Below are 24,790 nucleotides of genomic sequence, written 5' to 3' on the forward strand. Positions count from 1 at the left end.
AGTGTTAATATGTAGGATATTATGTACCTAAAAAAAAAACACCTGGATGGCCTTTAGAGTAACATCAATTAATTTTACCTTCAAAATTGTGATGTAGAACACGGTTGCTTGTTTCTCCTAGGAGCACTATATATATGTTAATAGAAAAATCCTAAAAATGTATATACTTTATTCAAAGATTTTTCTATTTATAAATCCCTTAACTTTGCTATTTACAAGATTGTTTCGTGTGTGTGCTTTTATGCATGAGTTCCATTCACTCAGTGGAGTTACTTGGTTCAGTTTTTGTAATAGCCTTTCTCATATGGCATACTGTTTGAAGGCTTTTAGAATAGTCAAACTTGTACAGTTTTCACCACACAGGCGCTAGTATTTAAAAATGAATCTGTGTAAAGAAGAAACAGGTCACCAGACATATTTCTTTTTCTGATGCATCAGAAATTACAGGCATGTTGGGTACAAATTAGCAGATAAATCCACTGCTAGAACTTCACATTCAGATTGCTGTGGGTATTTTTTATTTTTATTTTGTTTAATTATTTTTTTTTTTCCTCACAGTTAGTAAAGTAGAATGCAGTCTGAAATGGTCAGTGGCCTAGAACACTCTATGCTCTCTGGTAGAGAGTGTCATTTGAAGCTGAGTAGTAATTTTACTGTCTTTGAAAATCATAGCGGTATAAAATTTTGCTGCAGTTGTAAGAAGTGAGGCTGGTCCAACTAATCTAATAGCTTTTTAAAAGCACTGAATTTGCCTGCACATTTTCCCTGTATCTGAGAGGAAGTTTAATTTTTTTTATTTATTTGATCTTCCTTACTTTCTGGCATAGCTCATTTTCCATTTAGTCCATTGATCTATTCCAGCCTGAGGTGGGAGAGTATTTCTGGAGTTATTTTCCTGACATTCCTTGTCCACCTGTTACGATGCTGTACACTTTTCTTTATCATCTGGAAGTTGCTGGATCCTTTCTCTGTTATTTTGTCTATTTTTAATCTATGTATGAGACCAACAGAAGGAAAATGGCTGAGGAGAATGACTAAGAGCAGACAAATCAGGTATCAGTAAATCATCACTGTGTTTCTTTCCCTGCAGTTTTTATAATCTGTTTAGAAAGCCCTGAATGGGAGGAATTTGCACAGACACTCCAGTGGCTATACTCCATCCTTAGTACCAGCTGATTTAACATACTTGTGTGCCGTAGTCATACTGATATGCTTTGAGATTAATATTTAAATTGAGAAAAGGTTTGCAAGTTGAGATTTCCAGATTCAGTAGACAAATGTGTATTTTTTCCTTTGTCAGTAACTGGAAGACTCAGTCCTGCTGATCCGCAGAGGTTGAAAGAAATAGACTTGGAAGAATTTCCGAGGAAAGGCAGTATTCAGACTTCATTTTTATTTTTTAAAGTGTGAAACCGTTTACTGGCATGTATATATATTTTTACTTCAAGAATAAAATAGTATTCTAAAGAAAACTGCTTTTTTTTTTCTAGTAGATAATTCCTTGCCAATTAAAAAAAAAAAACAACAAACAAACTTCATTGAGACAACTGTATTTTAAGCTAAAGGTAGACAGTGCTTGTTGGCATCTGGGACCAATGTTAAATAAGAGCATGTTAGTTAAGGAAAGTGCTAAATGGCAATAAATTTAACTCTGATCAAAGACTATGTAGTATTTCCTTTGTAGAAGTGTATTTGTGGCAGTGAAGATGGTTTGTATCCACCTCAATATATGTTAATCGACCATTATATCAAATGAAATCCAAGTATTTATTGTACGTGTCCGAATATCTATAAAGTCATTCCTATAGGAGGTATAACATTTAACAACAAATGTATCATATCTAGTTAAGCTGAATATATTTTTATTAGCCTGTAAATACTCTTCTGTACTTCAGTGATTTCTGTATCTAATTCAGACTGGTATTTCATTTTCTTCTGTTTTTTATATATAAAATATAGATGCCTACTCCTGTGTGTGATTTTTTTTTAAACATGTAATCAACACCCAGGTAAAAAGCTGATTATTGTGAGGAAAAAACAAAACTGCATAGTGTGAATTTTGATGATAACCTAGTCTTGGCCAGCAATGGTTGATAGCAGATTACATTTTTAAAGAGAATGTCTCAAATATCTTTACTTAAGAAGCATTTCCTGCAGAATTTTTTTCAATAGAAGAAAAAAGGGGCAAAATTTGCAATGTACTCTGGCTGTACAATAATACTATAAATATTCCATAGCTTAAAACTGGGGAAACTGCTTTTTTTTTTGTTTTGTTTATTCAGATTAACAATGTGCTTTTTTTTTTTTTTTTTTTTTTTTAAATCTCTGACTTATTTAAGTGGCCTTCCCTTCCTAGAGCAGCAAGTTCACCCAGAACTGGATGCCATACAGAGAGCTCAGATAAAAGTAATGGTATAGTAATTGTGGTAAGTAATTGTTTAATAGTGGTAGTGCTTACAGATTTCTTGAGTTAGTACAATGGTTGCAGGCATAGGAACTCTATGAATAGACAAGGCTGAGTCATGTTGGATGAAAAGATGTTTCTAGTCCTCAATTGGTGAGGGCTAGAACTGTACTATTTATTTTTTACCTCTGTAATTTTTAGAAGGGTGATTTTTATACATGGGTGACAAGTAGATGGAAAAAATAGAGTAAGGAGATAGAACTTACATGTGGCTGAGGTATAATAAAACAGTAAGAGAATTAATGGTAATCACAGAATCATAGAATGGCCTGTGTTGAAAAGGATCACAATGATCATCTACTTTCAACCTCCCTGCTATGTGCGGGGTCACCAACCACCAACCTCCAGGGATGGGCATCCACATCCTCCTTGGGAAACCTGTTGCAGTGCGCTACCACCCTCTATGTGAAAAACTGAGAATGAAGATTGAAACAGATGGTAAAAGGAGTAAAATAACTTTCTTTATGCCAGCTAGGATCAAGAAGGAGTGTGCAAACTTTCATAGTGTCTCGGTACCCAGCTGAATGACTTCAGACTGCTGCCTGGGCCTGTAGTCACTGAATAGTTTCTCTGTATTTTTTACCAGAGATTGCTATGTAGTAGAAGAAAAGCTCATCCTGATGTTGGATTCAACTACGAAGTCAATTTTGTCGTGCAGAACCTCAGCCCAATGACTTGAAGAGCAAATTACTTACCTGTTGTCCAGAATGTGTCTTCTCTGAAGTGGTTTTGTTTCCAGTTGTTTTTAAACTGCATCATTCATGTTTGGAGCGGATTTCAAGTGTTAAGAAGTGGAAAAGTTTGAAGGGAAAATTCCTTCCCCCGCCCTGAGGCAGGTCTCTTGTTGTTTCATGTGCTTAAGAGTAGCCTTGCCTTACCTGTATTTGCTTGTGTACTCTGCTGCAAAAGTAGCTTTGCTTTTGATGCCCACACCTGTGATGTGCTAGTCATGAACTGGGCTTTGAGGCCGGATGTCTGAATAAGTCCAAGGAATATTTTTCACAAAATCTCCCTTTGTAATGGAAACCTGATTCACCTGAGTAAATTTTTCACATAATTTTTTTTCTTTTTTTCTTTTTCCCCTTCATGCATCAGCTGTAGATGCTATTTGGTGCCTGTCTGATACCTTTCTGCCTGGTGCCTCGTGTCTTGTTTTGCACAGCTGTGCTGAAGAGAAGCAGTACAACTGCTGGTGCTCTGAAGGCTCTTTAGCAGGATACTGCTGTCCTCACCCCCTTTGGGATCTGTATTAGGAATGCACTTGTCCCTAAAAAGTAATCCAGGAAAGATGGTTAAAACTGTATGTTTTGTTGCTTTGTTTAAGGGTGGGATTTTTTTTGTTCGTTTGTTTGCTTTTCACTTTATACTGGAAATTGTGATCACATCTCCCTCATTCACAGGTCTTGCTGCCTTCCCTTTTTTTCATGATCTCTTTCTGAAATGCAAAAGCAGTGTTCCTGATCTTTGCTGCCTTCATCCCGTGAAACACAGCCTGATTTGTCTCCCCAGCATTTATCTCCACCAGCAACATAGCCATCAGCTCTTCACTGAAAGGTTTTCAATGGCTTGGGCTCAAATAGAAGATTAGGAAGATATATAAGAATAAGCAGAGTTAAATGAGAGGCATTAACAAACATGTTTTGATTATCAATAAGAAAATGTCATAAATCAAGGGTGCTTGATAGGCATCTGGTAACTTTTCAGTTTGGTTTTAAGTAATCAAATTGTTTACTACAGTCCTGTTGATGAAATCCCAATTTTCCTATTAAATGTCTTAATGCCTGAATGAGTAATGCTTCTGTAAAATGGAGTAGAACAGAATGACATGATGGTAATTTTATCTAATGGTGTTTGTTATTGTCCAAGTATTTATTGTTCATTTATTTAGGGGAATGGAAGCATTAAAGTTCAGGCTGCTGGACCAGAGCAGTTCCTTGTCCTCTGTATTGGCTTTACACTTCTGGAGATGTGTTTGGCCTGGATGCTTTTCCTTGCAACAAGAAGTGGGATGTTGCAGTTCACTCCCTTTGGGATCAACTTGTGGTGAGTGCTGCAGTTAACCTTTGCTTTGCTAAAGGGCAGTTAAAGCTTTTGGGTTCTCCTGGGCTTCATTCTGGGTTCTTCCTGGTCTACTGACAGTCACATGAGCTGCTAGCCTTCTGAAGTTTCTGAATTCAGATGGGACTGCATGCTGGCTGACAAAGGTGAGATCTCTGGAGTGAACAAGCTGGGACATGGGAGGACATGAGAGTCACTTCTTTCACGGTAGTATCCCTAAGGGAATATTACTCAAGAACCATTAGGCTATGATGTTGTATATGATGAATTTGTTTTGTTATTAAATTGTATTTTTCTTGAGGAAAAAAATGTATTGTGATCTTTTTCCTATTAAAGCAAGGAATACTAAGATGGCTTGTGAGATGTGTTATATATCAGGCTGCTCATTAGATTTCATACATTCTTTATCTTAGTAGCTTTAGTGTTATAGTAAGTTAAAGTAGTCGTCTCGAGTGACCTTTTAAGTAGTTAAGTTTAATTTGTGCTACCTCAGCTTTATGCTATTTACAAATCCAAAACTTTTCTATTTCTTGGCGAATCCTATTTGTAATCAGAATCCTAATTCTTTTTTAGTGCACGATATTTGTACTTGTATTTAGAGCCAAAAGGGGGCAGCAGCTTCTTTCAAATCTTCAGCGTTAACTGGACTGGGAAAGGTCCTATTCTTTGCTGTTCGCAGATTCTTTTGTTGTTGGTTTGTGTGTTTGTGTGTGTGTGTGTGTTTAAAAAAACTTTAAAAATAGAAAAACCTTGTTCTTTAAAACTATTTCTAGTCATGTTTGCTCTTATAAGAACAAACATTCAGTCTAGTTAGTGTCCTGTAACAAGTGCTTTCCTGGTGAAATAATGTAAACCAAACATTGTTCTCTGTATCTGTGCAGCATACGTACAGGAACACATGAACACACACACATGAATCATGATTTCTTAAAGAATTCTTTTATTTCTCTGTCAGTTACTTTAAAAAATGAGTGTTCTCTTACACGCTCATGGTACAAGTTTTGATGTCCATGGGCGGATTAAGTGCTTCTGAAAGACTGGGCCAGAGCACTGATAAAACACAAAATGAGTTAGTGGGTAGGTTTGCAGACTCCCCTGCTTACGTTTTGTGAGTGCCCTTCAGTCATCCTCTACAACCGGTCTTGTGCTGTTCCTGGAATTTTTGCTGGATCTGAGGCTGCCCATCATGTCCAACTGCATTGAGATTTGATGATGAGGAGTAGCAAAAAAAACAAACAAAAAAAAGAAGTGATGAACATAACATTTTGTTCTTGTCTAGTTTCACACTGAAGGCTTTTGGTCAGAAGGAAAGAGGAAGACCTTCTGTAATCTTCTTCCTAATGCTGTTGTTTCCAATGTTCACCAAATGGTGTCTGTTGTCATTAGCCAGGTGATCAGTGACCTTATCAGCTGAATGTTCTGTTGCATAAAACATTTGTGTCCTCGATGCTGATCCTCATACAGTGATGTGACTGTGCTATAATCAGAGGGGATACCGTGTGCTAATCTGTCAGAAGTTAACTGTATAACTGAACACAGATTCTAAAGGGGCATTTTTCTGAATGCCATATGCCAGGCATTTATAAGATAGTAGAAAAGTTATGGCAGCATTGTTACAGAAATCATGGGTGGCTATGTGTTGTGAGTGTCAAAAGGGATGAGTTCTGTCTTTTGTGACAGTGCTGTATGTGTTTAGATACCCGTGGAAGAGAAATTACATGAGCTGTCCACAACCTTTTCACATCCATGTATGACTCTCATTCTTCCACATCACAAGAATCCTCTATTGAGGTCATCTTATTCAAATTTTATAAAACTGTCTGTCAGAACAGATGGTATCACTTAAGGATAAAAAGCTTAGCCATAGACGTGAAGAAAACCTGCCTCTTCAAGTAAGGCCTGCTAGCACGTCTTAGTCTTTATCACCTATGTCTTCTCTCCCTGCATGACAGAAATTTCTCACAGGTTTGTGACTTCTCAAAGGCCTTTACATTTTTAGAGGGGTTTGACTTGTTGAAACAACTCTGGTCAAATGACAGCTTTTCTGTCTCTCTCATTTTGTCCATCTATGAAATGGTTGCTTGGGCCACGGAAGTTAAGATGTGTAAAATACATTTGTAAAGGCAATGGCTTCTCTTGCATGCTCAGGGTAACGAATCATTCAGACTGACAGTTCAGTAATAGCTACCGTAACTTACTATCTTTCTGCAGTATGTGTTCCCCTTCCTTCATGGCCAGTATCACCATCATCTCTGCTCCCTGTCAGTCCTCATGTAGCTCTTCGGGAGGCTTCTGATAAGCTCCCTGAAGTATGTCAATCTTCGGCCACTGCTGTTTGTTTCTATGTTGTTTGTGTTAATTTATTTTGGGTGTTCTTTGAAGGCTAAATTTTGGCATTAATTTTTTGCTACCTTCCAAACAATGTGTGTATTTTTTAAAGTCTGTTATTGTCTGTCGTTACCCAATCTGACTGATAGAACACGGCAGTTTTGAATGAGGTGTTATTTTGCAAGTTTTCTCACTCCTTTTACTGGCTCAGATTCATGATAAGAAGTGTTGGATATTCAGTGTTATTGTTCCTCTTCAGGTGAGGATATAATGTGGATCTTTAAGGCAGCTTTTCAAATCAGGTCTGTTAAAAATTTGTGTCTACCCAAAATTATGGATTTCTGAGCTCAGTTCCGGATGGTGATCAGGACGCAAGTTAGTAGTGTCACGTGTATTGGTTTGTATATTTTGCTATGCTGAAAAATTATGTTGTGCTATACATTTATCAAGTTGTCTCCTTTCTGGATTCCTCCTTCTGGTATGACTGTATAAGAATAAACGGGATGATAATCTCACAGATGTTGCATGCCTGCTCTGTAACTGTGTCAAAATAAATGATGGTTGACTCCACTTAAGACGTATGAATAACCTCTGCATACAGTAGATGGCAAAAGTTTATCAGGCCTTAGAGCTGCATAATGTGAGGCCAAGCTTAAACAAATACTGTGAAGTTAGAGTGAAAAAGCCTCCAAATTCTTGTGTCCCGACTATACAAAGATAACATAGAACAACAGATATTAGGCGTCTTCCTTATCTTTTATAACATGAGTTTTTCCAACTAAGGATGTCTTCTTCTTGTCTTTATCTAGTTTAGAAATACTTTATCTGGAGAGGTTTCTATTTGGATTCTCCAAGTGATCATGCAGAAATGGTACCTTCAAATAAATTCGTTCTTTGAAACTTATTCTTCAATGATTCATAGGCTTTGCTGCTGTTCCTTTATAATGTTGTTAGTCTTGTTAGCCCCACACAGCTACGGTAGGATAATTTTCAGTATAGATGTCACGTTCAACAACACCGATGAGATTCAAAAGAAAAGATAAATTCTGCTTGTTTACCCCATGCTTTGCTACTGTGGGGGAGGTTGGAGGTCAGTATAACCTTTACAGCATCACTGACATTGGAAAGAAGAGACTTGTATGGAACTTCTATTATGGAAAATAAGAAAGAAAAAATAAATGCAGTAATATAACCTTGTCATTTCTAGAGTCCAGACTGATTGCAGTCTAAAGGGAGCCCTTAGGACACATGCGCATTAAGCAAATTGAACCTGGTTTTGGAGAGAGTGAACGAAAGAATAGTGACAGATTTTTACAAGGTTTATTTTCAGAGAACGCCTGACTTCTAAGGAATGAATCAGTGGTCTCATAGAGGTCACAAAACTCCTGTTCATAGCTAATTGCTTTTTCTTACTTACCCTCCTGAAATGAATTGGAACTGCCTGGAGAAAAATGATTTTTGCTTTGGCAAAAGAAAAAAATAAAAGTAAATGCCTAGCTTTGGGAAAAGCTGAGGCACAGACAAATAACTGCATTTTGTTTAATAGCCACCTTAGTGGTGACTTTGTATGCACAGTTCTGAAGGCATTGCTGCAATGCAGTGCTACTATTTTAAGGTCAAAGGATATTAATTGTAGAATCTCAGAACAATGTGGGTTGAGACCTTAAAGCCCACCCAGTCCCACCCCCTACTATTGGCAGGGATGCCAGCCCCCAGCTCAGCCACTCAGGGCCCCCTCCAACCTGGCCTTGGAGCACCCACGGTTTCTCTGGGCAGCTGTGCCAGTGCCTCACTGCCTGTAAGTAAAGAATTTCCTCCTAACCTAAATCTCTTCTCTTTTGGGGAATTTGCTGTCTTTTCCAGTCTAAGGAGATGAAAGTGATGAACATTTGTGTTTTTGTTGTGGTGTTTGGGAAACACTTTTGGTGGTGGGAGGGAAGGATTTTTTGTGGGTTTTTGTGTTGTTTTTTTTCTTTTTTTTTTTAATAGAAGGCACTGTATTTTCTACAATTCATTTGATTAGAGGTGCCTAGTTTACGGAGTGTGACCCCATTCACAGCACTGTCAGAGGCTTGCCTTCAACTGCAGCTGGAACAGGTGGACCCTTAGGGCTGTGTCCAGTTAATATTCAACCTTCTTGTGAACTTTGCTGCATTTATACTGTTCCAGACTACTAGGAGTGCCAGCTCTGGGAAGAAGCTTGATTACTGAATCTCTATTGAAAGTCTCTGTTAACCAGATGGTCAGTCTCCTAAAGATGGTAGGCTCTGTTCTGCCGTAATCTCATGACATACTGGAGGGAGATCCAGTGCAAATGCAGCCCTTATAAACGTGTTAGTGTTTTGAAGTAGGGCCTGTTTGAATCTTTGTTGTAGAAGGAAGATTTTTGAATACACCATGTTTGCTGAGTCTGACTGTGTTACACCTGCAACTGGTTTTCACTGTGGAAATTAATGAGCTAGAGCAGCCTGTGAGAAACCATTCTGAGGAGAAATATGAGGATGAATCCCCACCTGCAGGAAGATCAGTCATCCCTTTTCTTTCCTACATAAGGGCTTAGTAGCAGGATGGAGAAACTACTATAGAGACTAGAAGTTCTCTGCATATCTGCTGCTAGGTCGCTAAGAACTCCTTGTTCCCCAGGCTGAGGGGAAGAAGCCCCAAGCTGTTTGTGTCAGCTGCCCTCAGCATTCCCTCAGATTGGAGCCATGAAGCACTGTGCAGTGGCTGGCAGTGTGTGTGATGACAGAGCCACCACTGTAACTCAGAAATAATGAAGACATCTGGGGATTGATTCCAAGCTATCTTTTTACAGTTTTTTTGGGTTCTTTTTGAGAAGTGGAGGATGAAGGCACGTTGCACATTGAAAACCAACATCTTTTTCAGCTAAAATAGCTGTTCTGAGATGGGTTTGAATGGCAGCAAAAAATGGGCATGTGCAACGAAGAACAGTTTGACACTGCAGATGCAAAAAGCGTGTGGCTGAGGCATGCCAAAAGGTTGTTATAACACAAGCCATGTCATCAGCTGCCTGCTGCTGTTGCCGTGCTGCATTATCTTTGTGGGGAATAGCTCTGATTACTGAGCTCCACTTGTTTGCAAAGTGACAAGTCAAGCTAATTAGCTGTGTGGGTGGAGTATTGGATTCAGTCTCACCAGGGGGGTAGCCTCATCCTCCCCTCAATTATGTGCATCCAGCAGCAGAGCTGGGCACAGAAGTTTGTTCGTGGGTGTTTCTTCTCTAGAGATTATGGACACAGAAGCCAGGCTAAGTGGGGCACTGGGATAAGCTTTTTTTAGCCTGTCATACAGAGAGTGTAAATTGCAGCCGCGGAACTGACACTTTTGCACGGAGTAAGGAACAGTTACTTCTCACTCTGCAGGATATGTGACAAGAGTGGGTGTGCAGCGATGATAAAGTCACCAAGTTAAGTACCAGGCCTGTGTGACTGATTTACAAATACCAGTGTTCTTTATTTACATAGACATGTAAACAACAGAAGGTAAACAACACCACCCAGCTCGGTCTTAATAAACAGGCTGCTGCTGCTTCGCTTCAGAACCTGAGGTGTTTTATACAATTCACAGAAACTGTATTGACAGCAAACGCAGGAGGACTACAAGGTTAGCTCAACTCTTTCTTCTTTGCACGGAAGTCGCATGCACTGTGCTTTGGCATGACAGAACTGCACCACTGAGGCCACAAAACAAGCAAATGTGAAGAACCCACTAAGAGCTGTTCTTAAGGTCAGATGTGGCTCAAGTTAGCAATATTTGTACCTAGTATCACTTACAGCTTTTATGTACTCTTAAAGCACTTTGTGAACAAACAAGAAATCTTTGCTGCGTCCTTTGCAAATGATCCCCAGCTTACACAAAAGGAAACACACAAGGCCTTGAAATACTGACTTTCCAAGAGCTCACATTTTACCAGGCTAATTTCCCAGCCTTGTGCCTTAAATGTAGAACCATTCTTCTCTCTTGGAAGAATATAACTTTTTGATATTCTGAGACACACGTTCAAATTCAAGGTAAGGCTCCAAGTGCTGCAGGGCAAAGGATGGTTGCAGTCCCGACCTGAAGCTGTGTGGCTTCAATGACACCTTTGCTGAAAGAAAAGCTAACAGCTGCGCATTGCAGCCACCCCCAAGCTTTTTCAAGTTTGTCCAAAACTAAAATTGAGTAACATCTGCTGCAAAAGAAAACCTATTTGAGCACAACTGTGCTGAGCCACTGTCTTGCATTTAAGTGCAACACTGAACCATACCCATGTTGTCTTTTAGTTTTACAAATTTAGTGTAGTATGTCCATTTGAAATATTTAGTCAAACAGAAAAATACCCACTGGAGCAATGAAGAGCTGCTTTGTGTCCAGGAACAATTTTTCTTATAGTTTAGCATTAACAACATCAGGTAGGGCCTGAACAGGATTCAATTCTTAGCTGTAAATTCACATTATAGTTCCACACACATTCAGTGATAAAGCAGATTGGCATGTTTCTATTGCAGATGTGTCTGCAAGGTGATCGCTATGGCTTGAATCCAAAGCTTGTTCCATCTTTTCTACCTGTACTTGATACGAATAGCAAGTTAGGCTCAGCTCATACACTAAGTCAAATTCAAGCATCTACAGATTGCTGCTGAAAGGCAGCTGGGCAGGTGAGATGGAGTGTGGTATTTAAATGCTCGGCTGCCTTCTCTTGTGCACTTCACGCTTCAAGCAGTTTTACTTCTGCCCTCCCAAGAGGAACTATAATGATGATCTTCAGTTTTCAGAGGAAAGGAACTGAACCACATCAGCTGTAAGATACACAATTTACAGCTGCACTACAACAGAGAGAGAGCTATTTCTGCAGAAGCTGGTTTGTTGTTTTTTTTTCTTTTGTCCTTTCAATTCCACAGGTGAAAAGGAAACTTAAGAAACTCTCCTTAAATAAAAGCTATGTACAAATTGCACACGTTGCAAACGGAGCACTGAGATCAGTTACAGAAATAAGATATACAGTCTTCACTGATAACATCTCTTTTGATATAAACAGTGATAAACAGCATATGCTTTCTTCAGATGTCAGAACCCAGCAAGACTGCAATATTATGTACACAGGGCTTGTTTGCCTTCTGCCTTCTGCAGCAGAATCCTTTAAAACTCTGTTTTCACTTTGGAAGCTGCGCAGCGACATTCCTGTGCACCACGTCTCTCTTGCTTAGCGGATCACAAGAGAGCTGTCATTGCTGTCTGGCTTATCGGGTTCAGGCAGTCTCTGGGTGTTGAGTAACCCTCACTCCCTAGCGTGTTCGCCTGAGGTTTCTGGTAGTCCGTACTATAGCTCACAGAGGTCAGAATACCGTTGGCTTTAGGTTTGTCGTAGTTTATTACGCTCTGGGGTGTCTGATAGTCTCCATTCCTGGTATCAGTCTTACATGAGCCAGAGAAACTGCCGGCAGAAAGGGAATGTTTCTGTGAGGATATTACAGGTATGTTGTAGCCATTTTCAGAGGGAAAGTTATTTTCTCTGGTGACGTGCCGCTCGATGATGGGGGTGGCATATTCAGGCTCCTGGCTGGTCAGGGGCAGAGCGTACTCGTGCCGGTTGGCTCTGTGCGGGCAGTGGTAGTGGTTTTCAAACTCTGCACTCCCCCTTCTTCCCTCTTCTTCTGTGTCCATGGGTCTGAAAGTAGATCCTTTCCGCGTTACTGTCCCAGTTCCGATCATGAGAGGCTGCTGATAATCTAAAAGGAAGTACCAACTGCTCAACAACACATAGCCACATTATTTTATGTAGTAAGTGGCAGAAAATGATTTGCTTATTATAGCAAACCCGTGATTATCAGGATGTCAGGAAACACTGCCCCGTCTCCAATTCCATATCCTCCTTCATTGCCCAGGTGTTGCAGAGCTTGGCAGCGCTGCTCTGCAGAGGAGCTTCAATCTGTCACATCTTTACTCCCTCCCTCCCTGCCTTTCCTCGCCTACATACCCAAATGCATTAACATCATTTCTGGAGAATACCCCAAAACTCTATGAAAATAAAAAGAGGGAGGACAACAAAATATAAGCAATAAACCCGAGAGGGGACTTCAAATGAAGTTCCACAAAGGAAAAAAGTTCTCAAAACAAGTGTTCTACTTTTGCAATAATTAAGATGCCTGAAGGATTCTTAACGAGTCCAAGTGCCGGCTCTATTTAAAAGGAATCTCAGTGGCTGACTGACAGGAGGATAAAGTTAGGCAGAAAGGCAGCCAAGAGAGTCAAGGGAAGTGTGAGATGTGTGAAGTCAGCTTCCAACTGAAGCGTGTGTGCGAGGGGGACGAGCCATAAGGCGAGCAGCAGGAGTAGTGCTGCCGGAGAACAGTTCACCCCATGGAGGAGGGGGCAGGAGCTGAATTGGGAAGGGAGAAATGACCCCAGCAGGAGCATGAGGTAAGATCCAGGGGACACAGCCTCACAAAGTGGATATTTGCAGTTTTGGTCAGAGAGGATGCCAGGCTGCTGCATTAGAAAGCAATCTGAACTAATGGGTTTTCAAAAATTCCAGAAAATTACCATGCTGAAATTCGGCATTTTAACTTTTTTACTTTGGTGCTTGTGAAAATTGTTTACTGATATGAATTGTTTACATGGTGACCTGAACAGCTCTAGTAAACGACACTGATAAAATACTGTATTCTGGCACAGGCTTGAAGAAGTTAGCTCAGATTCTGTTTTAGCATTGTAGTTCATCTGACATGAGCTTGGAATTCAATCCCATATGTCCTGTGAATCTTTCTGGCAGTTCCTGGCTACTTCCCAAATGTAGCATGCAGGGTGAAGGTGTTATGATATGTCATAAGTGATGCAGCTCTCACCAGCACTGCTGCTGCTACTCTGAGGAATTTCACTTGCTCAGAAAGAAGTCTCTCCACTTCCTCTGGGGGCTGCCATGAGAACCAGCAAGCAGTGAGGAATTCAAAGGGGAAGAATTTCATGTAGTATGGTAACCTATATGCAAGTTACATGCCCACCACAATTTAATTATGTAATGTCATTTGCTGCACATTTCTTAGCTGCAGTCCCAGTTTTCATTTAGTGTTTCTTATTTCTATGGAGACTGCAGGTGAAACGCAAACTTTGGGAGCTCTTGGGCCAGGACGAGAGGTATAAATTCTCATACACTGCAAGAGGAGAGGATGGACAGAGCAGAGGCCCATGCAACACAGCCAGGGTAGCTGGTAACCACAGTGGTAAGGGACTATACTACTTTGCTTTCCTTCATGAAATAAAACTGCTTTATGTTCAAAACCGGCATATTTATATTTTAAGTTTCTGCAAAGCACTGACAGATTTTAAAGTGTATTTCTCTAACAAATTTTTAGGAATTTCTAAGGTTTGAAGCCTGGGAAGGGCAAATAAATTTTTCTGGAGGGTTGCTGATCACTGATCTCATAAAATGGCTGCTCTGTCTGGCCTTTCCAGACAGAGAAAAACAGGCAGGCATAAGATGCACTAAGAGGATGAATTAAAAAAAACATCCCTTTGGAATACAAGCAGTACTGATGCAGGGATTTGCTCTCTCCAGACATTGACCTGAAGCCAAGATAGCACAGAAGAGATGCATTGAGGTGTTTTTTTCTCTTTTCCCTCATCTGTCACTTCAGAAGACCTCATCTCCAAGACAATTCAAGGCACCAGGAATACTGTACACATCTCAGCATGACTTCCAGCTGGTATGGAATCCAACCACAAACTGAATAAGCAATTTTTCTACTTGATCAGCAGCAAGGAACATCATATTTTGTTCCAATGTCAGAGACATTTGAATTAAAATAGAAATATAAAAATGTGCCAGCAATACCTTAGGTATGTTAATAGAATTATAGAAGAATCACAGAATCATTAAAGTGAGAAAAGATTTTTAAGAAATCTAGTCCAACTGTCCACCTACCACCAATAATGCCCACTAAGCCATGCTCTTAACTACTAGTACATCTACCCTTTCCTTAAATACCTCTAGGGACAGTGACTCTACCACTTCCCTGGGCAGGACAGTCTGTTCTGAACTCTTGAGCTGCATCCCTTGCCTGAGTGCATTTCATACTTGCATTCAATTGTAAGTAGTTCAGAGCAAGGAAAAAATCTTGCCAAATAAAAAAGGAAAAACAACAACAACATATAAAAAAAATGAAGGTTCATCTAGTGTTTTTGTCCCCCCAGTACATCTGAGATGAACATAGATAAATCTGTCCTTGAGCCTGAGCTTTCACAAGAGTTGGAGCTTCTAATATTGCTGGCCTGTCCTTCCTCCTGCTAACTACTTTCTGCACAGAATAAAATGAGTGCATCAGAGAGGGAGCAATTGTTACCTGCCATGTCGCTTGTGACCAGATCTAGTTTTTGTGGTGTCTCCTTCTCATTATTATAGCTAATGGTAAATTCAGTTGACTGATGTCTGGTGAAGGGCTGCTTGATCTGTTTCCAACAACCTACAATAAAGAAATAAGAATAGAAGATATCAGAAAGTTAAATGCTTAAAATTAGAAGGCTTATCAGAATGTTAAATTTTTAGTGTACTGATTGCTGTCAATATACTTAACTACTTACAAAGCAAGATTAAAACAGACTGTTTGAAAAAAAACAAAAAAACAAAAAAAACAACAAAACCCATAAAAACAAAGAGACTCTGAGATTCTCCATGTAGAAGCTAAGCCATAGAGAGGGTTTTCTTCTTTGTCTTTCTTGGGAAGAATGACTTAAGTTATATCTTAATGCTATCAGTAAAATATAAGCTTTAAATCAGCAGCAAATTTTGCCACCACTTATGTAGCAATAATAATGTTTTGCAATTTCTTTTTTTAAATTTTTCTTTCAGTTGCTGAGTATAGTTTCCATGTCCTTGGTATCTCAGCACCTGCACTTATTTGTTCTCACAACATCACTGTGAGACACTGTGTGTTCCTTGTCTGGCACCTGTAACATGTGGTCTGTTGAAAAGTGGGTTCAACTCCCAGCTTGCTCAAGTCCCAAACCTGGTTAGATTCAGAGTTATTAAGGATGGAAAAGTCTACTAAGATCACATAGTCCAACTGTCAGCCCATCCCCACCATGCTCCTAAATGCCACATCTGCGCATTTCTTGAACACCTCCAGGAACAGTGACTCCACTTCCTCCCTGGGTCTTGTAGAAGCTTATGCATTGGCCTTGACCCACCAATCCAGCCTGTCCAGATCCTCCTGTAGGGCCTTCCTACTTTCAAGCAGGCTGGCACTTCTTCCAAAGTTGGTGTCATTTGCAAACTTATTGAGGGTTCACAGTGTTTAGAAGCTTAATTTGTGAAGCATACACTACAAATGAACGGAGTGGGTAAGAGGCTATCTCCAATTTCATGGGATTTGTCCTCATTAGCAAGTGCGAAAGGATTTTGATGTGACCTTGAAAAATCATATTAGCAAATATGATGTTAAGTACAAATTAGTTTTCTAATGAGGATGATCTGAAATGGGTAACAAAGTTCCTTTCCCTGATGCCAGCACCTGCTGAGGGATGAAATTTTGGAGCTGAGCTGTTGCAAGAGATGTGAATTACTTAGTGATTTCTTTTTAATGGAAAGCTGAGTTTCAGAAGGATATTCCTCTGCAGAGTTAGCAAGCCAGGAAAAAGCAGCTGAGCTCCACCTTCCTGGCTGAGAGGAGGCTGCTCTAGAAAGCATAATTAAGCACAACAAGGTATGTTATTGCACCAGGTTTGCAGGCATCTTCTGCAGCAGAGACCTCAAAACAATCCTCTATTCTGATTTTAAATGTGAAGTACAATTCAGTATTGTTAGGCTTCATTAATATAGTCTCAATTAGGGAGGGCAGCAAAATGGAAACACTGAGGCCATAAAAAGATAGTTAGCACTTGCTGTCTTGGAGAATGGCAATCCCCTCTGCTGTGAGGGAAAAAAAAGGAAAGTAGCAATTTTCTGCAAAATAGGTGTTTTGGAGGAGGAGGGAAGGAAAAGAAAGGCACCTGGGAGCACTCTTACATGATCATTTATGAATTCTGTGTAATAGATCTTTTGCTAATTGCCCTTCTGTCATAGAAACCAAATTACTTTGTTTCTCTGGGCACTGTTCTGGGATGACACAAGTGGGACTATCATTTGCCATTTCCCTTGTATGAAATAGCGAATTTGAATGAGGAAACATGGCTGCTCTTTCAGAAACATCTCACCATAGTGCATAAAATCCTTCCCATTGGCCAAGGTGACAGGACAGGACAAGACAAAGCCCACCACTCTTCACTAACCTGATTTCTGAGCATTGGATAATCCATAAGAAAGTCCTTTGGCTTCTTGCCTGTGAGGAGAGGAAAGCATTTATAAACTTCTGCTCTCATAGCATTTCATCTTCTTCACTCCTTCACTTCAGCAGAGAGTCTGTGTGTTTAGCAGCTGAAAACAACTGTTCTCTTTTAGTTCCTGGAGGATGCATTTATTAGATTGTAAGGCACACAAACCCATATTTCCACACTTGGTTGTTTCCCCATCTGTGTGCATGTTCTGAGTGCCGCTGTGCAAATTCCTTCTGTCTGAAGGAATTCCTTCATGGACTTGATGTGTGCATGTCGTTATATGTCACTCTAGGTAATGTTTTGGGTCTGTTCTTCTGAACATTTATGGATTTTACTGGAAATCCAGGGCAGAGCCAAGTACTGCTCATGATGAAACAAGATCACCAGAGCTTTGTTTATGCTTCCAAATCCCTGGATGCTGATAGATGCATTTTCCTGTTCTACATTCAAGGGCAAGTTCAGGAATGGACACCTACTTTGACCCAAAGTTAGCAGTGCTTCTTCCAATTCTGACTTTGTGAAATAGAGTGGCTTAGTTTTATCTGCTTAACAATGTATGTGTACCACTCCTTATAGATCAGCCGTGACTTTGGCCCCCGTCTTTAATTGCCTTACGTGATGAGAAAGCAGAAAGAACAAGAGGAGCAAAATGAAATAAAATGCTTCAGATAGCTCAAATGTTTCCTTCCCTGAATTTCTGCTCAGCTTTGGTGTGCAAACTGTTCCATCTTCAACTGCATTACATTTTCACATTTGTGGGTATGTGTAGGCTGAACTGAGCAGCTGGTTGCATTGGACTGTAAATTGGGGTGTGTAGTTCTGAACCTGCTTCATCCTTGTTTTCCTCTAACTAGGGGATGATTAAAAAAGACAATTTACAGCAGCATGAGTTCTATTTGGAAGGAAGACTTAAAAAAAGATAATCTATTTCCAGTTTCCTGGTTTCTCTGGAAAGAGAGCACATATTTGATTGTGCCAGCTAGGACGCCACAGATATCTCCCATGACAAAAGACAGTATCTTACTTTCGTAGGGCTGCACAGATACAAATTCCAGAGAACAGGAACAGACACAGCACTATGAGGACTGGGACAATTATAGCTGTAAGCTTTAAGCCTGCATAGAAAAAATAAATGGATAAAAGTTAAAAAGGCAGATTACTCTGAAGATGGATATCTATTCCAACAGATAATCTTGCAGGAACACTCCTCGTAGGGGAGCATGTAAATGTAAAACACTAGAACAGCAGAACTGCTCCTCAGCCATACGTAGCTGCCTGCCATGTACACGAGTGGAACGGAGTTGAGAAATACATTGAACTCTCGGTCTCTAGGCGGACACTTGGCACAATATCTGTAAGCATCCTTACACTGAGCAGTTTTCTTATTACATACCGGGTAACTTTTTATAAAAAGCCACTTACAGCAATGCTGTTTTGAGTTACTTTTAAAGCTGCTAAATGAAGCTGCCATTTTCCATGCTGAGTATCTGGCTCCTGCTGATCTGGCTGAAACGTTTCAGTCAAAATAATTCAAAGATTTCCGAGATTTGAGATAGGGAAAAATGTTTTGCCTGTGTTTAAAATGATTTAGAACAGGGATTTGGAAATTAGCCATGAGGTGACTTTTGTGTCAGGAGCATGCATTTCACTATTCCTGCAGACACTTTGAGAGTAAGGTAGTGCACATGTCCATGGGATATTTACAGTTTAGCAGATAAAGTTTCAAAATATTCCATTTTCAGTGAAGATGGATACAATTTACCCATACCACTGCACAGATCAACAGAGTTAGCTCTTGGCAAGAGCAATCCAGTTTCAGAATTTTTTTTTTTTTTTTTTAGTAATGATCACTTCTTAAAAATTCTTTGTTCACAGAGACAGTGCTACAACTATTAGCTACCCAACAGTTAGCAGTGTTTGGTATGGCAGGTCCATAATTCCTGCCTGGCTGTGGATCCACCAGTCAGCCAGTATATAGTAGAAATTTTATTTGTTCACTTTTTTAAGATCTAAGAATTTACCTCCACTTAAAGGATGAAGATTGCAAATTAAGGCACTGAGGGAGAAGTATGAGAATTAATGTTGCCTGAGCCCCCATGAAGGTAAGTATTATGAAAAAAACGTTTAATTACACAATCGTGCACTACAGTATATTGCTTAGTGCTGGGGATCTGCTCTGAGAGGAGTTGTGGCAGCCTAGAGAGAAGGTAACGTTTTTGTAGGACCACTGCTCCACGTATAACAAAAGTCAGAAAACAGAGGGAGGGGGTGAGGAAGACAGGAGCTCCTCCAAAAATGCTACTGATGCTCGGGGCAGTCTGTTGAGCCTACGAAGCATGGCAAATAACCAAGCTGTCAGGGAAGAGAAAGCCTGGTATTACACACATCAAGAAAAATTAAGGCTTTCAATTTCTTTCTGTGCCTCAAGACAAAAAGAAGCCAAGCTCCTCCCTCCTCTCTCTGTAGTTAACCTTTAAAAATGTCTGAAGGGAAAACAAAAGTTTTGATTTGTGAGAAAGTTTACCCAGGCTGGGGTGAAGACATGATGCATCACAGAAAAAAATCAGTGATCAGCTGTGTTACCTAAATTGGTTTCTTCTGATGGGATGGGCTCTGTAACAGTTCTGTCTTCTTTCCCAAGGGAGGTTTCTGTGCTCTGACTTGTTTTTTGCCACATTGAATGTGTAAATGAACTATTCACTGCAAAAAAGAGCAGGGAATGAGTTATTCTGTGGTAACACAGCACTCCTTTGGAGCACTGTGCCTTGGAAGCACTGTTTACCCCATACCTTGCATTATTCGACAACCAATCAGTTCAAGCTTCAATGCTATCCGTTGGTTCCAAGACTGAGGAATAATTCGCACATAACGGGCCACGATTGGGGGAATGAAATTATTACGTACAACATCACCAGAGTCGGAGTTGCCTTGGAATACCTGCAACAAAATGTAAGTGTGTTATTTGCTGTGTTTCAAAAATCTGCTTCTCAGAAATCTCCTGACTTCCAACTTCAAATATTTTTATTATCCTAAAACTAATGTATCAATCATCTGGGACACAGCCACAAGATTTCTGGAAATGGGAGCTCTGAAAAGAATCAGTCTTTTTAATTCTGGTAGACGATTGCCTTTCACTGTTAGCTTAGAGAGGAAAGTTCTGTTTCCATTCTCTGTGATTTCCAGTTAATGTATGCTGGTATAATGCAACATTTTTGATTTAATAGTGCTACACGGCCCTTACTTGTGCATCAGGGAATATCTATTTATTTAAAGTGAATATTTCCAAGTATTTCAGAAAATTGTCATCTTTCTGTATCAAGACCAAAAAATGACCACTAACCCTGTAGCTGTATGTGCTTTGTTCTGTACTTCTTTCCCGGGATCAGTTCAGCCTGTGTATAGAACAAGTAATCCTTGCAATACTAGTACTTGGAGATGCTTCAGCATGGCCTAGGAGAATGTATGAGCCCAATCAGATAAGAAAGTGAGCTCAGCATATCTGAGATAAGACACCAGGCTATACAGAGTTTAGATAGGACAAGTTTTGTCATGTTTTTTGGTTGTAACAGAATATATCTAATAATGTTTTCATAGGATTATTTGTAAATAACAATTAACTGTGGAAAACTGCAAACCAGAAGATTTTAAGTGGCTAGCCTTCACAAAATTCACCTGTTATGAGACTGATTTTTTACTTCTTGGGCCAACATCCCCTAAAAAATCTTAAAGCAATTAACACTGTGCAGTGAAATTCATTTCTGTACAAGCTGAGGAAATGGAAATCATAGCTAGAAGGAAATCTTTCCGCAAGTCTAACAAGTTTTTAAAACCATAGTCAAGACTGAGCACCAGGTAGAGCGTTACCAAGCTCCCTCATAAGGGATTAGTGAAGATGATCTGACTAAGAACGCTGTGGGAGCAGAAAGGCTTCTGTATTTTTGTTTCAAAGGAAACAGGAGTTTTTCCCAGAAGAATATTAGCACACGCTGTGCTGCTTTTATCAGATCGTTGTTGAATTCATTCAGTGTCTATGACAGCTGTTGTGTAGACAGCTGTGGAATTTCTTTTGTTTGTTTAAGAGCATTTAGTTTAAGTGCAGGTACATTGAATCCTAACAAACTTGGCCTGTCAGAAGTGTCACCCCAGTGTGGTGTTGAAAGTGGTGCAGTCCCTAGAACACTGTCCAAAGAGGAGCTCAGTCTGCAAATATAGATAAGTAGCACCGATATTTAGCTGAGCTAAATACTTCTCCAAATAGCCTCTTTACAGCTATACAGCTTTAATCTCCCTTTTTAGTACAAATAGTATATGCACATGCACAAGCCTTTGTATGTGTATCTCACAACTTCAGAAAGCCCTGGATATCTCCCTTGCTTCAACAAGCTTGCTATCTATGCCGCAGCTGTAAATTTTGCTGGTGAAGACGACCCAAGTCTGGACAAGTCTGAAGCTCCTGATCTTTCTTGTCAGTGAAAGTCTGTCCTTCAGTGTCAAGGCAGCGCAAAGATTTTTTTCTCTGTGCTTTGCTTCCACTCCCACTTTCTCTTACCTTTTCTTCATTGCTTAGAATTCCTCTGTAAGTTCTCCATTTCGAGTTGTTATTTCTGTAGTTCAATATAAATGTCTTCACATAGAAATTAAAATTCTGCATAGTGGGTCCAGAACCAGTGGTTTTGATCCCTTTGAATGAAATGCAGAATATATTTTCATGTTAGGTTTCATTTTCAGTGCAAGATTTTCAAATGCAAACACACAGCACAACCAATTCAAAGACCTTTATCTTTGAAGCCTTAATTTATTTTTTAAACCATGTATGGAATTCAGTGTCCACTGAGTTTGGAGTTTGGGTCAAGAATAGAAATCAGCGTTAAGCTGTGAATTTCAAGGATCTTCAATCAGAGCCTAAGTTAATGACTCCAGAAATGGTAATTGCTTTTTAATATTATGGTCCATATCTGCAGTCTGAAAATATATGCAAACAGAATTTCTCAATACAGAATATTTACTTACATTCAATGAAACAAAGATTCAATTAGTGCATTCGTAAATTTTCAACCATGTTTAGTTTCTTTCTCCAGTGGAAAATCCAGCTGCTAATAATCAGAGTGATCTACCTGTTATTCTCTTCTTCTCTCCCAAGTCTATCTCCAACCATTCATGACTACTGCTGTGGTTAGAGGCCCAAGCCAGTCCCAGGACTTGAAGCCACGCCTTGTCAGGAGACCACTGGAATAGCTGTCCAAATTCGTTGGTCTCCTCCCAGTAGGAAGATGCAGTGATCTGGCTCTTGGAGAGGAATCCTTCTTCCAGACTGAGAGATCTATTGCAGCCTAGGAGTCCCAACACAGACAGGCAAAAGCAGTTATTTTGCATTTTAACAGTCTATTTTCATATTAGGCAGACAACATATGAAGACCATTCACAACAGCCAAGTCAGACATTGCCTAACCAGGTGCTAACCTGATGCTATCCATTAGTGTTTGCCAATCAATTTATAGTGGATAATCCAGTACCAGAATGTTGCAGTCCCTCTCCTTTACCAGTTGGCTCCTACGTACACACTTTCTGACTACTGAATCTGTTATTTTTTTCTTTCTCATTTTGGTTTTTAATCTCTGCAGTATTGTTTCGTTTATGTGAAGACTTCTTATATTTTATTTTTCTCCTTCTGAATCATAATATTTATGTTTAGAGTTTGGCATTAACTAATTTTGCTGTACAAAACGTTGCTAAAATGAAGGCACTTTACTGAAAGGAACGCTTTACTGTAAATATTTCATGTTTTTCACATGCAATTAGGGCTAGGAAGGTTCCTCATTAATGAAGCTCCTTGATACTGCTGCCAAGAGGTGATATCATGAAGGTAATAGCTTCAGGTAAGCATTACAAAATCCACCAAAGAACCCACAAAATATCTGCACATCAAGGTTCTTCAGAGAGAACAGGCCAGTGCAATATGGTTTCAATGAGTTAAAAATAATTTCCTGACAATTACAAAGGCCTATACATGTTCTCAAGTTTTCACTGGAATAGTAAATGATTTTATCTATGATGACTGAAATATAATTCAAGTGAATGAGCACGAACTTTTCCCCCTGCTTTTCTATGTTTTATGCAAATTAACAGCTCGACAGATTAAAGACATTTTGCATCTTTGAAGGTCATAAACAAAAGCTAGTTCTGTGTAAGTTCAGTGTAAATATATTTCCATCCCTCTGCATGTTTTAGTTCTTTTATAACGAAGATGGAACTAATAAGTGTCTGAAGAAAAACTGCTTTCATTTTCTGCCACCTAAAGTACATAAAAATGAAACTGATTGCCATTTTTCATATGCTAGCACCAGAAATGTAATATCAGAATGCTATTCCTTTTTCTCATCTATGTGCAGATGACTTACTCCTATTCTGTTTTTTTTTTCCAGCTCACTTCACCTCACTTCTATTTTTTATTCAACCTGTCAATTTTTAAAAAAAAATAACTGTCCTAAAATACCTTTTCTAGACACAGCCTAACATTCCTCTGATTACTTTCCAAAACTTTTGAGGAAATACTTAAATAAAAAAGGTAAAAATAAGGCCATTATTCTTACCATTTGAAGTAAACATAAACCGCTTATCTGACAGCGAACCACTGTAAGAAAAAAAGGTAATTCACTCTTTGAGGAAACGGCCATAGGAATGATAAGAAATGGGTGGCTTTGGCACTATACAGAATAACTTTTCATCCAGCAGAGTATCTCTGGTCAGGTAACTGTTTGCAGTGCTCTTGACTATCTATCCCCTCAGAGCACTCTCGTGCATCCCATGCTGTGACAGAATCCAGTGCAGTTCTAGCAGCTTTCAGCATTTGCTCTGCTCTATGATATGGGATGATTGCCCATCTCCCCACCCTGTTACTCTTTCTGTGCACTTTTGTTTCACTTCTCTACACAAGATCTTAATCACTGCTGCAAAATCTTCCACCCCCTGGTCCTCAGACCAGCAAAATCAAAACACGCTGAAGAAGCCAGGAAAGCACTGCTCTAGCATGAGGCCGGGTTCTCTTCTCACATCAGTTTAAATTAGAGGAACTTAACTGAAATCTGTGAATTTCTATTGGTGTAAATCCACACTGTTGTAAATTCACATTGGTGTAAGACCACATTGGTGCAAGAAAATTGCCTTAGGACCAGTGAAAGAGTTATGCCTGACTATGACTAATGCATATTAGCTCCAGTCATTCCTTTTGCATCAGTCAGGCAATGAAAACTTCCCATTGCTTTAATCTGGCTCAGATTAAACAGATTACATTCAGATTAGCAGTTTGGTTCTGTTATAGTCACATTCAACAGCTCTTCGTAGGAGTTCTGTTAACACATCTGTGGTTTCCCTATTCTTTCCTGCAGCATGGGCTACTTCACTTCTGGAGAAAAGCCATTTCTTGGGCCACCCTCCACAACTCTACACAACACAGAACGTCACCCAGTGACTATAGCATGGAAAACCACGCTCTCAGCCTCCCCATGGAGCCATTTTCCCTTCTGATTCTCACTGCGATCCCAAAATGATTCCTTCATTTGTCTTCACAATAGAAATAAAAGTTTGGGTTTCAACATGAAATGCAGATTTCCTGAAAATCTGGCCTTTTCTGTG

At 39.6% G+C, this 24,790-nt stretch overlaps 1 protein-coding gene across 1 annotated transcript in view; it reads right to left on the reverse strand.

Annotated features, from left to right (window-relative positions):
* Window positions 1–12,061: 12,061 nt before the first annotated feature.
* The window catches only part of DCBLD1 (discoidin, CUB and LCCL domain containing 1), a gene marked incomplete at both ends in the record, with an annotated part of 44,937 nt that continues 32,208 nt past the window's right edge, over window positions 12,062–24,790 (reverse strand). Inside the window, 9 exons of the mRNA XM_079532464.1 lie at window positions 12,062–12,579; window positions 15,190–15,309; window positions 17,114–17,163; window positions 18,183–18,273; window positions 19,742–19,858; window positions 19,948–20,095; window positions 21,708–21,838; window positions 22,273–22,488; window positions 23,749–23,789. Coding sequence (XP_079388590.1) covers window positions 12,062–12,579; window positions 15,190–15,309; window positions 17,114–17,163; window positions 18,183–18,273; window positions 19,742–19,858; window positions 19,948–20,095; window positions 21,708–21,838; window positions 22,273–22,488; window positions 23,749–23,789 — 1,432 coding nt within the window. The remainder of the gene's footprint in view (window positions 12,580–15,189; window positions 15,310–17,113; window positions 17,164–18,182; window positions 18,274–19,741; window positions 19,859–19,947; window positions 20,096–21,707; window positions 21,839–22,272; window positions 22,489–23,748; window positions 23,790–24,790) is intronic.

This window comes from Tetrao urogallus, assembly GCF_951394365.1.
Source record: "Tetrao urogallus genome assembly, chromosome: 2".
Classification (NCBI taxonomy): Eukaryota; Metazoa; Chordata; class Aves; order Galliformes; family Phasianidae; genus Tetrao; species Tetrao urogallus.